The 15,263-nt window shown below is 46.2% G+C and overlaps 1 protein-coding gene across 1 annotated transcript; it reads left to right on the top strand.

Moving 5' to 3' along the window:
• The first annotated feature begins 9,581 nt into the window (after positions 1–9,581).
• LOC117042146 (butyrophilin subfamily 1 member A1-like) lies at positions 9,582–12,147 on the top strand. Its single transcript, XM_033141637.1, has 3 exons — positions 9,582–9,688; positions 10,192–10,224; positions 11,132–12,147. The coding sequence occupies exons 2-3, from the start codon at positions 10,215–10,217 to the stop codon at positions 11,650–11,652; spliced, it is 531 nt and encodes a 176-aa protein (XP_032997528.1). The 5' UTR covers positions 9,582–9,688; positions 10,192–10,214; the 3' UTR covers positions 11,653–12,147.
• Positions 12,148–15,263: the final 3,116 nt, after the last annotated feature.

Raw genomic sequence — 15,263 nt, 5'->3', positions numbered from 1 at the left:
CTGCTAGTTAGGGATGATGGGATTTGTAGTCCAACAGCAGCTGGGCAACCAAGTTTGGGAAACCCTGCTCTAGGCCAGCTTTCCAGATGTTTTGACTGCACCTCCCACCAGTCCCAGCTGTGCTGACTGGGACTGATGAGAGTTGTAGCTGGAAGCATCCTGGACCTTTGGACCTCTGGGTATTGCCAAACTACAACTCCCGTCATCCCTGGCCATTGATTATGCTTGCTGGGGCTGCTGGGAGTTGTAGTTCAGCAACTCCTGGGGGAGAAAAAGATCCCCCCACATCCTGATCTGGAGGGTTACAGGGTTGGGAAAAGGCTGTTCTAGGCCACATTCGGTGTGGTCATTTGGCTTCTCCCTCCTCCGATGAAGGGCATTCTGGGGTTGAAATGAAACTGTAACCAAACCTGACACTGTTTATTATTTCAAGGGGGTGAAAACACATTATTTTCACAGTTATTTTGCAAGATCTGTAATCAGCAGTAAAGCTGATCTGCATGTTAACTTTTTAAAGAGAACTTCTGCTCATAGGTTTTTATGTGGAAGAGTGAACGTATTTATGGGATGGTTTTTGCTAAGCCAAGATGTATTAAAGGCTTCTGTTTTTCTTATTGCTGCATTGTTTTCTTTTCCAAAAATGATTGCAGATGCATATTTCCCTTGAATCCTGCTTGCTTTCGGTCCTTCCTCTAAGGAAGGTGAAGAACCTTTGGCTTCTCTCATGTTGCTGAACTGCAGCTGCCATCATCCCAGGCTCTTGGCCATACTTCCTGGGGCTGATGGGCATAAACGTTCCCCATAAGTGCTCTAAGGCTGGAGTTGGGAACCTGCATTCCAAAGGCTATATTCAGCCCTTGGCCCAATTCCATGTGGTGGGTAGGTGGAAACACAAGGAAGGGAGAAAAACAGATGGGGGGGGGGGGCTGAAAGGGATGGAGCTCGGTCCTGCTCCTCTTGGTGGAAACTTTGAGCAACTTTCAACTCAACTCTGCTTTATAGAAAAAGTAACAGATTGCAGCTCCCCAAAAGTCTGGCTCTGGGTATTTAAAGTATTTTTTTAAAAACACACAACATGTTGAGTTTTTTCCTGAAATCACGTGCTGGATAAATTTTGTGAAATAAAATGTGTGTGTTGCATTTGAGCGAGTCTGGTAGAGACGCTATCCTACAATCAAAAATAAGAGAGTGGTGAACGTGGGACAGAGTTTGGTACCTGCAGGGGGGAGCAGTTTATTCCATAAATTAAAGAGAAATAGCAGAGAGTCTGGGGGGTATCACCTTAAATCTCAACAGGCTTGTTATAGCATGAAGTTTTGTGGGTTAGAATCCGCTTCATCAGCTATGTTCTATGCAAACCACAGTTATTGCAGGAGCATTTACGCTTGGATTTGGGGATAGGGATAGGGACCCAGGTGGCGCTGTGGGTTAAACCACAGAGTCTAGGCTAGGGCTTGCTGATCAGAAGGTCGGTGGTTCGAATCTCTGCCACGGGGTGAGCTCCTGTTGCTCAGTCCCAGCTCCTGCCCACCTAGCAGTTCGAAAGCACGTCAAAGTGCAAGTAGATAAATAGGTACCGCTCCAGCGGGAAGGTAAACAGCGTTTCTGTGCGCTGCTCTGGTTCGCCAGAAGCGGCTTTGTCATGCTGGCCACAACCCGGAAGCTGTCTGCGACAAACGCCGGCTCCCTCAGCCTATAGCAGTGTTTTTCAACCACTGTTCCGCGGCACACTAGTGTGCCGCGAGATGTTGCCTGGTGTGCCATGGGAAAAATTGAAAAATTCAAGAGAATTACTTTATATATAGTCAATATAGGCACAGAGTTAATTTTTTTAACATTTTCTAATGGTGGTGTGCCTCGTGATTTTTTTCATGAAACAAGTGTGCCTTTGCCCAAAAAAGGTTGAAAAACACTGGCCTATAGAGTGAGATGAGCACCGCAACCCGAGTCGGACACGACTGGACCTGATGGTCAGGGGTCCCTTTACCTTTACCTTTTGGGATGGGGATAGCAAACAGTGTCGAGAACAGAAAATTAAATTGGGGGGGGGGGGAATACAGCGATTTTGAACTTGGGTGGCCAGCAGATGCAGAAGAGAGGGCTCCCGCACCTTTAACAGCTGTGCAAATTAGGAGAGGGAACCATGAAGCCGACGTCATTTGCAATTTGCGTGCCGAGTTACACCTGTTGATTTGTCTCCTAACATGAGCAAACTGTTGAAAAGTGAAGGAGCCCCGTTCCCATTGTGCATCTGCCCATGTCTACGACTTAAAAAAAAAAAAGGACTTGTGAATGAAATGCAAACTTAGCCCGGTGGCCCTTCGTAAAAAAAGCAGTAGCGATAGGTTATAATATCATAATGAAGCCGAGCTGCGCGGAGAGATATAACCACGAGGAGGCATCGCAGCGCTTGCAACACCTCCCACGTGCAACGCCTCTCCCTGCGCTTCTGCAGAGCCTTCCAAAGCGAAAGAGGAAGCGGCGAGCAGAGAAAGGAAAAGCGAAGATTCCATTGGGCACAGCTGTGAGCAATTCCGACCAATCAGAAATGCCGAAGCCACCCTTTGCGCGGAGGGAGGAACGAGGGGGCGGAGTCCTTTACAACAAAAGACTACAACTCCCATGAGGCCGTTCTGCGCGGCTGCCAGCGAAGCGGGCGACTACACGTGCTGCAGAAGCTTTTGGGAACTGTAGTTCGGTGTTCTCACTAGGCGCGCCCGGACGGTAATTGCAGCGCTGTGTTTAAAGGGGCGAGAGTTTGCAACGCTTGTTTTGTTGCAGTTTCGTTGCGCTCCAGCGTTTGTTCGTCAAAACTCTTCGAAGTTTTCCACTGCGGAGGCTGCAGTTTCTGCTGCTTTTGAACGGGAGAGCCCCCTTTCCAGGGCGCTAGTTTGGGTTGACTGTGAGTTGCCTGTCTGGGTAAACTGAGCTGTGGCTTTTAGAAGTATTTTTATTTTATTTTATGCGTTTGTCCTATCAGGTAAATCTGCGTCGGATAGGGCGATCGGGCTTAACATTACAAATTAGGCTGACTCCCAGTTCTCTTAATAGTGCGTATCCTCTATTTGCATCCTTTACGTGGGGTGATGCCGCCCGCAGTCTGAATGTGCTTTAACCACGTTGATGTTCTTTATTTTAGATTGTGAATTTTGTACTACAATTCCTGAGCTGGGAGTTTTAGCCCCAAACATCTGGCAGGCAGGCGCTTTGCTGCTTGATTTGGGCTACCCTAGAAATCTGAGAGCTGCTGATACTTTGGGCTTTAATGCTGTTTATGCGCTACAGGTACAGGATAGATAGTAGTAATGTACATTAATGGACTAAGCTAATTGGTGCGTACAGAGTACAGGTGTCTCGTTTTAAGTAAATTCTACGATATATTACTTAGTTACTACTACTCCTGGAGAATTGCCATGACCTGAATCTGAATATATAGGTCTCATTTCCTCCATGCTATACTATAGCAACCCACTGGCTGAGAGATGGTGACTGGTCCAAGCTCACACAGTGAGTTTCGTGGCTGATTTTGGCTTGCTGGTCACTTAAAACTCCTCCACCTTATCCTACATTCTTGGGGTGAGGATGTAGATGTGAGAGACCCGGAGGGAATGGAATGTTATGGTGACCAAATAACAGTGGCAAGGTCTGCTGGATTGTTATTCTGTGGGGCTAGACCTCTGTACCACCCGCTCCTGTTTCTGCTGGTCTTTTCATTGTACCCTCCCTTCCCTGGGAGTTTGAAGCGGTGGAGCTGGAGTTGTCTTTTGGGAATTGCAAGGTGATAACTCCAACCTCTTCTCTCTCTCTCCCCCCCCCCTCCCACTTGCAGACTGGAGCAATTCCTTTGCAGCAGTTCAAGACAGAAGAGTCTTTTGCAACTTGTTCAGTCAAGGTGTCTCCAAACTCTGTTGGATAAGAAAAGCTGAATCCCGTATTTTAATCTGCACCGACCGCATTTTTATTTTTATTTTAAATTTGAGCCATGGACAAAGAGCACATCACGCACACGCTTTTCTCAGAGACAGCTTGTTCTGTCTGCCAGACGTTTTTCCGTGATCCTGAGATCCTAGACTGCGGGCACAATTTCTGCAAACCCTGCATTGCGAAGTGCAAGGAATTTTGCGGGAGAGTCCTCTGCCCTCTGTGCAAAAATCCTCAGCCGAGTCCGAAAAAGAACATGAAATTGGGCAAAGTCACTGAATTGTGCCAGCAGCTGACCGAGTGTTTAAGACAAACATCAACAGAGGATGAAATTTGCAGGCAGCATGAGCAGCCCTTGGTTTTTTTTTGTAAGTCCGACAAGGCCCTCCTCTGCTTGAAATGTGTTGAATCCACGAAGTCTCCAGTTCTAGGTGTGGCAGAAGCTGTCCAAGAATACAAGGTGGGGTTCCTCTATAGGTGAGGTTTGAGGGGTGGGGAGAAATAATCTTTGTTTGTTCTAAAAAAGGTGGCTGAGCCAGAGGAGAAAGACGGTGGATAGGGAGGGAGCTTGTTCACTGAGGCTGTGTACATGCGTCGGCAAGGTTATCCGGATCAAGCCCACGGAGAGCGTCCGTGGGCCGGACATGTGCAGCGCGATGCTGGAAATCGCATCTGCGCATGTCCGTGGTGCCGGAAATCGCTTCTGCGCATTCCCAGACGCCGAAAATCGTGCCTGTGCATAAACATTTTTCGGCGCCTGGACATGCGCAGGTGCGATTTCCAGTATCTGCGCGTGCGCAGACTCAATTTCTGGCGCCGCTCGGCAAGTCCCCTTGCCGCACTGCGCTGGTTTAGCGCAGCACGCAGGGGGCTTGCCGAGCGGGCGGCTCGTTTGGCGGGTGGCTTGTGGCCCGGTAAAACAGCCTTCGTGGGCCGCATCCAGCCCATGGGCCGGAGGTTGCTGACCTCTGCATTATACATTTAAAGCATGCTCTCCAACCCCCTCATAGAATTGTGGGAACTGTAGTTAACCACTCACTGAGTTACTATTCCCGGCAACCCTTTAAACTACAATGCCCAAAATTCTTTGAGGGGTGGAAGGAAGTTACTTGAGTGTCCTTTAAAGGTATATCGTATATGGAATCTGTCATTTGAAAGGCTCTTTTATGTTCTGTGTCTAATGAAGTTGTCAGCTTGGCTAGGACGAAAGTCTTGTCCTGGCCTCAGGGACAAGGGGAGCACTGTGTGGTTTGCTGAGGACTGGGAAGAGGGCATAGGAGACTGGGAAGCTAATGAATTGGAGTCCAGGAGCAAACTGAGTCGGGGAGAGGACAAATGCCTTGAAAGAGGAAATCAAAATGAGGAGGACAGCCTAAAATGCAAGCGACTGAGAATGAGGACAATTTTACAGGGTTTAGTTTTTGGAAGGTCATTGCTTTGGTTTTGGGCCTCGCCTTCTAGTACTTGCAACAGAGCTTCTAAAAGGCCCGTTCTTTCTTTTCAGGATCATTACGTTCAGCACGCCGACGCTATAAAGAAGGAGAAAGAAGAGATAACGGCACACAAGTTAAGCACAGAACTGGAAAGCCAATCGATGCTTGTAGGTAGCCACTTCCACTGGGAAGCTAACAAACAGAACTCAACCTTCATCAAACGGTCCGGTGGATTATTGGAAGGAAAGATCTGCACATTCTTATTGGTCCCATTATAAATTAAATAGCTCTGTTTCTGGGCTTCTTTGTGTTTTGTTTCTGGAAGTTGGGAACGAAAGCTTGCCAGGGCAGGGGTAGCCAATGCTGCGCTCTCCAGGTGCCCTTGGTCTGCCCCTCCCCTTCGTTGACTATTGGCCATGCTGGCTGGGGCTGATGGGAGTTGGAGTCCAGCAACATCTGCAGGGCACCATATTACCTATCCTGAACAGTTCAGCCTGAACTATGTTCTTTCCTGGAAATGTATTGTTGGTGACAGATAAGACAACTTTTATGCTGGCCCCAAGACATCACATGCTGGGCACCTGGGAAATGTTAAGAATCATTCCCGTTAATGTACAACCTGATGCGTTTCATGGGGTTGGGGAGCATGTTGAGTTACATATTTATTATTACAGTGGTACCTCGGGTTACAAACTCCGCTAACCCAGAAGTAGTAACGGGGGTTAAGAACTTTTGCCCTGGGATGTGAGTGGAAGTCGCGCACCGGCAGTGGGAGGCCCCATTAGCGAAAACGCGCCTCAGGTTAAGAACGGTTTCAGGTTAAGAGCGGACCTCCGGAACGGGTTAAGTTTGTAACCCAAGGTAATGGTACCCCTGACCGTTAGGTCCGGTCACAGACGACTCTGGGGTTGTGGCGCTCACCTCGCTCTATAGGCCGAGGGAGCTGGCGTTTGTCCGCGGACAGTTTCCGGGTCATCTGGCCAGCATGACTAAGCCGCTTCTGGTGAACCAGAGCAGCACATGGAAACGCCGTTTACCTTCCCGCCGGAGTGGTACCTATTTATCTACTTGCACTTTGACGTGCTTTCGAACTGCTAGGTGGGCAGGACTTTGTTGTTGTTCAGTCGTTCAGTCGTGTCCGAATCTTCTTGACCCCATGGACCAGTGCACGCCAGGCATGCCTATCCTTCACTGCCTCTCGCAGTTTGGCCAAACTGTATTATTATTATTATTATTATTATTGTTGTTGTTGTTGTTGTTGTTATTGTGAATCGTTTTAAAAGACATACCCTCCTTCTTTAGAGGCTTTTGTATGTATGTCTGTCTGTCTGTCTCTCTCTCTGTGTGTGTGTGTGTGTGTGTGTGTTCGATCGTTCTTTGGTTACATTTAAAGAATTCCTTTTGTATACCGCTTGTGTCCTAATGCTGTGCTGACTGACTCCCTGTCTTCCAATGTGCTTCTTTCCCCACATCGCTCCCCTCCAACACATCTTCACCTGCTGCTTCTTGAAGGAAAAGGTAGAAGGCATCAAGCAAAGGATAACGTCCACTTTCAAGGAAATAAACGAGTTTCTGGCACAACAAGAGAATCTCCTTCTTGCCCAACTTGCGGACATAATGCTGGACATTGCGAGGGACAGGGACCACCACGTGGTCAAACTGTTTCAGCGTGTCTCCTTTCTGGATAGCATTCTCGAGGAGATGGAGAAGTGTCACCAGACGCCGAATGAGCTCCTGAAGGTTAGGCTGTGGCAGAAATGGCGGGGGCTTTTCTCTTTGGGGTGGGCTGGTGCCAAACTCTTAATTCACTTTACCACAGGCAGCCTTATAACCACTTTGGGATTCCGCTGCTTGTTAAAAACTGTTTCACTCTGCATTTCTCAGGCTCTTCTTGTTGACAGCTAGTGACGAGCCTCTGGATGTCTTTTTGTCTACTTTATTTCTATTTCTGTTTTATTTTTTGTTAGATTTGTTACCTATCCTTCACCAGGAGAATCTGGGGAAGGTTACAATCATTAAAAAAATATATAATATTAAAATTTCTGGGGGTTGGGCAGGGCCTCATATAACTCCCATGCTGTCCTGCCTCACAAGGTTGATGTTTAGATAATGAGAGAGAAATGCCCACATATTCTGTTCCATATTCCTGGGAAGAAATGATGAATATATGAATATATATATGCTTGGAGGGTTTTGGGGTTGGCTAAATTTTTGTGAAACATATCTCACCGCTGTGCCACAAAATGTTGGAAGCGAAGGTTCCCTTCCTCGCCATACAAAGTAGACTGCCGTCAGCTGCTATTTTGTGAACGTTGTTAATATTGTTAATATTATAGATTATAAATGCTGTATTGATTAATCATGTAATGCGACTTTTGCTTTAATTTATTATGTTTAGCTTTCTTTTTTAGCTTTTGCCTTGTTTTATAGATCATAATTGGTTTGCTGATTAGTTAATTATTCTATATCAGGGGTGGCCAACTTCCAAGAGACTGTGATCTACTCACAGAGTTAAAAACTGGCAGTGATCTACTCCCTTTTGTGGGGTTCAGGTCAAAGTTGTTGAGCTTTTTTTTTTAGGAAGGAAAGCCCTGTTTTTGGTGGTTCAGGTCATTTTAGGGGTGCAGGGCAAAGATGTTGAGATTTTTTAGGGGAGCCAAAGTTTTTTAGCTTCTTTGGGGGGAGCCACTGATCTACTGGTGATCTACCACAGATGTCCAGTGATCTACCGGTAGATCACGATCTACCTGTTGGACATGCCTGTTCTATATGATTTATGATGTATTTGTGATGTTCTATGTATTGTTTCTTTATTGCTTATTGTTTCTTTATTCTTTTTAGCCACGTTGGGATTTATTTGACTGAAAAGCGACGTAGAAATCTAATCAATCAAATCAGGGAGCATTGCTCTCTGAAATCTTCCAGAATTGCCTGAATGAAATACATTCTAACACTGAAGCAGGAACTAAACTACACCTCTCTCTTTCTCCCCCTCCCCCTCTTTCTCCCTCCCTTATCTCTTTCTCTCTCTCTTTATAGGGTGTTGGAAGCACCTTGAAGAAGTAAGTGGGTCCCATAGCAACACACATCATGCAGAGTAAAACATGCTGGAAGTTCTGGCTTAATATTGTGGGTTTGTAATGGACGCTTGTCCCGGGACCAGGTTGGATAGTTCTGGTCCATTCTTCCATCTGGTTCTAGGCTTGGATGGCCTTTGCATTCCTAAAAGCCATAGTCCCAGCCCCATGTCACCTCCAGACCCTGCCTGTAAACCTGAGGTTTTCTGATGAACGTATCATCCTTGATTAACAGTTAGCAAACACAGTTGGCTGCTGTTGCTGCTGCTGCTGCTGCTGCTCTCCGCCCAACATGTCAGGGTAAAGGTAAAGGGACCCCTGACCATTAGGTCCAGTTGCGGACAACTCTGGGATTGCGGTGCTCATCTCGCTTTACTGGCCGAGGGAGCCAGCGCACAGCTTCTGGGTCATGTTGCCAGCATGACTAAGCCGCTTCTGGCGAACCAGAGCAGCGCACGGAAGCGCCGTTTACCTTCCCGCCAGAGTGGTACCTATTTATCTACTTGCACTTTGACGTGCTTTCAAACTGCTAAGTGGGCAGGAGCTGGGACCGAGCAACGGGAGCTCACCCCGTCACAGGGAATCGAACCGCCGACCTTCCGATCGGCAAGCCCTAGGCTCTGTGGTTTAACCCACAGCGCCACCCGCATCCCTAACATGGGAGGGACAAGTGGGTAAATGTGAATGAATAAATAAACTTAACTCAATGTAGAAACTGTAGATTTTGACAGATTTTTCTGAGCACTTGAGGTCAAAAAAATCGGTAACTGAAAACAACTGTTTTCAAGACATTTCATTCCGAATCTCCTAGACAGAGAGGTTGATGACAGGTGGTTGTTCTGCCCTGGCCCCCAAAATAAACCATGGCTACACCCATGACTCCCAAAAACCTTGGAACAAACCCTACACTTTATTTCCCCGGCCCCAAAGCCTCTCTTTGGAGCAGAGGAAGAGGAGGCTGTAATTTAGGCCAGGTAATGAGAGAGGGGGACCAGAATGCTATCCATACAGCAGTTGGTAGGGGTCAGGAGTATCCCAAGCAATTTGGGTCTCTGGCTGTAGTCCAGATTGAGCTCATTTGTTCTTTTCTATTTACTCTTTCTGTATTGTGAGGCTGGTTGCTTAAAAAAAATCTCCTTTCCAGATTTGAGGAGGAGTTTGCGAGTCCAGCGGCTTTTCCACCTGTAAGGCAATGCACACTATATGATTGGCATGATTTCACGTTCCTTCTGCACTCTGCTGTAGAAGAATTCAAAGGTGAGAGAAGGGCTGGGGCAAAAAAAGTTAAAAATGGTGCCATAGTATAGTACTCCAAAAGTATGTGTCTGCTGCTTTAGTCCTTGAGCCTGGCAGGATGAATGGGCAATTCTGAGCATTGCTTGAGAAGATGGCGATAGTTCACTGTGCAGAGGGCGGTGGTCAAAATGGCTTCTTTTTAGGTCTTGTTTTGGAATTTCGTTACCTAGGACAGGGCTAGGGAAGCTTTTGCAGTCCAGGTTTCCTTCTGGGTGACCTTCTGAGGGCCACATTCTGGTGGCGGAGGGGGCCGGAAGCAGAAGTGGTGGAACAGCATCTGCAAATGTTCCTACACCCATTTGCGTGTGCCTCTCTATCCTCCATGCAGGCATTAGGCATTGTGAAGAGTTCATGGACGCGTTGCAGATGAGCCAAAACTCTTGAGTGTGGAGCAGTGGGTGGAGAGAGAACTCTTTGAAAGAGTTGAGTGCTTTTTTCTTAATCTGTGTTCTTTCTTTCCCCAGGCACTCTGGTATCTGGATATCAAATGCAGAAAGGTAAACATGAGAGGCCAATGTGGGGGCCAAATTCACAGGATGGCTAGTTGTCCCTTTCAGCCACCAGAGTTCCTCCTGAAAGTTGTTAATGAGGGCAACAGATGTACCTCATCCCAGAAATTGGGAACTAACCCCCGGAAGGCCTGGTCACAAGTTAACACCACCATTACGGTGCCATTGCTGTTTTCTATTGTCAGGCAAAAATACACTATTATTTACCCAGGCCTCTGGATCTTAATTTTCTGATTGTCTTTTAGTTGAGTTTGATCTGCTCTTTTAGAAAGATTATTGGTGCATTTTAGGTTGTGCTCTCTTTTGCTCGCAAGTCACTTTGAGTTGACCTTTCTGAAGAAAAAGTGACTAATGAATATTAGTCTTGTTTAGGGAAGCTTTTAATGTTTAATAGATTATTGTATTTTAATATTCTGTTGGAAGCCGCCCAGAGTGGGGTGGGGTGTAAATATTTTTTATTATTATTATTATTATTATTATTATTATTATTATTATTATTATTAATTTATTATTATTATTAATTTATTATTAATTATTAATTATGATAAATAGCCAGGCAGCCCCGAACAGCAGCACATTGAACTGGGGTCCCCAACTTGTTCATAAGGCTGTTGTTTTTTCAGCCGGAACTCTCCGGAACTCAGTTCTGGCACCTCTCAGGTGGGCACCATTGCCATTCTAAGGGAACAAGGGAAGTGTTCACAGTGAGTTCTGGCACCTCTTTTTCTAGAAGAATAGCACTGTACGATGGATGAGGAGTGGCGGCTGCTCTTTAGACAGACTTTGGAGCCAGCCACAGCTGGACCGCTTTTCTCCCTAGTTCAGGATATGAATTGTTCTCAGCCCGACTGCTGGTTTCTCCATAATTTACATTCGCCTCCTCTCTGCCTTCTAGTAAGCGTGACTTTGGATCCAGAAGGGAGTAGCCCACAGTACTGCATATCCAGTGATCTGAAAAGTCTGAGGCAAGGTGGCCCTCTAGATCTGTCTGGGCCTGGTGATGTCGCCGACTGCCTTCCTTTTGTGTTGGGGTATGATGTATTGGCCACAGGCCGCCACTGCTGGGAAGTCACGGTGCACGGTGAGGACGACTGGGCTGTGGGCGTGACCAGGATTTCTGTGAGGAGGAAGAGGAAAACCAGACTGGCCTTTAGCCCCACAGAAGGGATCTGGGCGATAGGCAAGTGGGAAGGCGGCTATGCATTGTTCGGCTCGCGCAAACAACCTGTGCCCATGAGCGGCGAGGTGCTGAAGAGAATCCGAGTGTCCTTGAACTGTGAAGGGAAGCAGGTGTCGTTCGCCAACGCTGACAGTGGCGCCGTCCTTGCCAAGTTCCAGTCAGCTTCATTCTTGGGGGAGCCCCTTCTCCCCATCTTCTCGGTGGGAGAAAAAACCCGCCTCTCTGTCTCCTCCTGAGGCAGCCATGTTTCACCCCATAGGCCCTCCTGCCCACTGACCTCCAGCCTCTCGTTCCTCACTTCACATTTCCCTCAACCACTGTTCTTCACCCCCGGCTCTACCATCCATGGAAATGACGATTCTCGTGGTGCCTGGTGGGGCATTGTAGGCCGAATCTTTGTATTCTCTTTAATATGTTTAAGGGGTTTCCTCAGCCGATGAGGAGCCCCCGTGAGATTTTTGTTTTTTTCCAGCGAGAGAATCGGATCCTGATGTGAGGAGGGTTGGGGGTTGAACCCAGTAAATTCAGGGTTTACTATTCCATAAGAGAACACACCTGTTTTATTAATCACAACCATCTGTTTTATAGTTGAGAATGAAGCAGATCCAAATGTTCAATTTTTTAAAGAACAAAGAGCACACCTGTTCACTTTTTTCCTTTGTTTAGGGCATGTGAATGATGGCTTTGGAGTGACTTTTAATGAACTGAACCAATAAAAGGTTTCTACTTTTGTGGTGGGTCCTTTTAGTTCTTTCACCCTTCCCCTTCAAGCTCAAATGTCTGCTAACCATTTATTTCCACATAGCCTCCCCCCCCCCCCGAAATCTACTCCTGTAATGGATCTGTATGGATCTCAGCATATATTCACAACAACCTTGTGGGGTAACATAGGTTAAGCGATGAGCAGCTTCTGTAATCGCTTATCGCACACAAAGCACCATAAATTTAAAGCACATGGCTTTCCCCCAAAGGATCATGGGAGCTGTAGTTTGCTAAGTGTGCTTGGCATTGTAGCCCTGCAAGTAGCAAATTACAGTTCCCTGGGTTCTTTGGGGGGAACCAATATACTTTAAATGTATGGTGTGTCTGCAGTGTTTCTGAGCCACTCCTTTAATTCCAAGACCGAAACTCTGTATTGGAGAAAGCAACGCCCAGTCACTCCTCTAAACAAGCTAAAGTTCGAGGAACAGGATATTGAAGCTGCATAAACTGTTGAGTGTCTTGTAACTCCTTAAAGCAATGGTTCTCAATTAGTTAAGTACTGCACCTCCGTGGGGGTGCCTAATTCATGGCCGCTCAAAAATTATGCGCCTGAAGCCATGGCACCCCTGGCACCCCTTCCCACTGTGCCCCTGCCATCTGGGGCTGTGAGGAATTGGCCCAGGAACTGTTTGCATACGAAGAATGTGCCCCAAGCTCTGAGCTATAGCGATTCCATTGCAATATATTTGTCCCATTATATAATAATAATAATAATAATAATAATAATAATAATAATAATAATAATAATAATAAATTTATTATTTATGCCCCACCCATCTGGCTGGGTTTACCCAGCCACTCTCGGCGGCTTCCAACAAAACATTAAAATAAAATATTCTATTAAACATTAAAAGCTTCCCTAAAGAGGGCTGCCTTATTATTTTGCCCAAAAGTATCGCAAGTAACAGGGTTGGAAAAGACTATCTGGGATTCTAGGAAGTTTGAGGCAACTTGGGGCCGTTTTGACCTCCTACAAGACAGCTTGATACATTCATAAAATTTAGAAAGAACGAGTGCATGTTTTGTAAGTCTGAATCCTTCCTAATGTGGTGGTTAATCAGGGGGTGCCTGATTAACTCCCCCTCAAAACTTGTGCCCCTGAATTCATAGCACTTATCCCAAATATGCCCCTCCGTATTTGGGGCTGCAAGGAATTGGCCCAGGAACGTTTTGCATACAAGTAATGTGCCCTAAGCACTGAGCTTACCCATCTCAATACCTCTTATCCTATTTTATACAAAGGTATCTCAGGAAACAGGGTTGGATAAGACTATCTGGGATTCTAGGAAGTTCTAGGCAACTTTGGGGTGTTTTGACTTCCTACGAGACAGCTTGATACGTTCATAAAGTTTAAAAAGAACGAGTGCATGTTTTGTAAATCCAAATCCTTCCTAATGCGGTGGAGCATTGAACATCCCTTCCAACCTCAGGGATTTGAAAGTGGTGCACAAACATATTTTCCCCAGCTATACACCTGCCGCAGAGAGAATCAAGACATTGCTGTGTAGTCTGCCCATGATCATTATCAAAACTATTGTAATTTCTTTTCCCTCCTGAAAAGCTCTGGGGAGTTTTCCAAATATCATTTTTGAAACTAATAACAAAGAAGTCAGAAGCAAGAACAACACGTAAAACCTTTGTATACCCAATGTGGAAAGGTTGGTGCATTAATATCTCTTGGGTCACTGAGTGCCTGGACTCAAATTCAGGGCAGGCAGGGACTATGCGGAGGTGAGGTTTAAATATTACCTCTTTCATTTCTGAAACCACAGCTGGACTCCCATCTGGATCAAGAAGGCACTGCAGCAGATCGGCAGCTGAGAGCAGTCAGGCCAGAAGGGACTGCAGCAGCAGCAGCAGACAGTGAAATGACAATAATCTCCCTAATTCTTTTGCTACTGATGCCCCAATCGTTCTGTAGGACGCTGAAGGGGAAATGCCAATTTGGTGTGATAAATGATCGAAAAGACACACTTAATAATTATAGGCCAGGAGACCACCTCGTCACTGGTGTCTTAGCTACAGGAATTGCTTTTAATCACCTGCATAATTTCTCTGAGTCTCCATCTGCTACTGGTATAACGTAGGTCACCCTGTGGAAAAATATTTGCTACTGCTACTTTCTCCTGTTTTTCTGGTGTCTGATCAATTGTACCTCAAATATGTCCTCAATTGGCTTCAGGGGAACCATCATTCCTGGTGCGCAGGGAAATTTAGGGCACAGCCAGACATCTCTCAGACAGCTGCCTAGCTATGAAACACAAGGTGCTGCTTCCCCCTCTGCCTGTAGTGTAGCTGCCCACTGGGCTCCAAGATATGGCCAAGGGTTGTTTGCAGCTGGCTCCAATGTGGTATTGGACATTGGTCCTCAGCTTTTTAAGAGAAATAGAAATGCAGTGAATTTACTATTCCAGATTTAATTATATTGTAGATATAGCAAAAAAAGGCATTTGGAATACGTGGCCTGTGCTTGTGCAGTGACTTACGTCGTACACTTGTTTGACTTGCATCGGTACATAGGCCTCTGGATTTACTTTAAGGATGAAACATCTAGCAGGGTCTCTGCAACATAGTTCGCATTTTAGGCAGCGTCATATGGGGAGAGGTGCTCTTTCAGCTAAGCAGGTCTAAAGCCATCTAAGGCTTTGCATATCAAACCCAAAACACGGAATTGGGCTTGGCAATTAATTGGCAGCCAGTCTCTGAGGGCAGATGTTCCCTTTTCTTGGGGAGGAAAAAACCTGTTGCCAACAACCATTTCCAAATGAACTGAAAGCACACAAACTCCGAGCTAGCCTTGCTAGAGTTTTCGCAGCAAAACCCAAATATTTCTGCTAGTTACCCATGCACTTATATGAAAAGCAGCCCAACCTCAACACTCTTTCACTGACTGCAAAATGAGAAATCTGATAACATCTATTTTGCTGCAGTGTGGTGCCTATGAGGTATTGGCACATCCTGCCCTTCTTGTTTGCCATTGAAGAGATCAGTCAGAATCCCAGGCTCCTACCCAACATCACTCTGGGCTACAACCTCTATGACAGCTATTCTGATGCGATAAGGACTTATGAAGCTGTGCTAGACC

This window comes from Lacerta agilis, chromosome 2 (genome assembly GCF_009819535.1).
Source record: "Lacerta agilis isolate rLacAgi1 chromosome 2, rLacAgi1.pri, whole genome shotgun sequence".
In the NCBI taxonomy this organism is placed as follows: domain Eukaryota; kingdom Metazoa; phylum Chordata; class Lepidosauria; order Squamata; family Lacertidae; genus Lacerta; species Lacerta agilis.
This window is presented reverse-complemented; position numbering and strand designations above follow the sequence as displayed.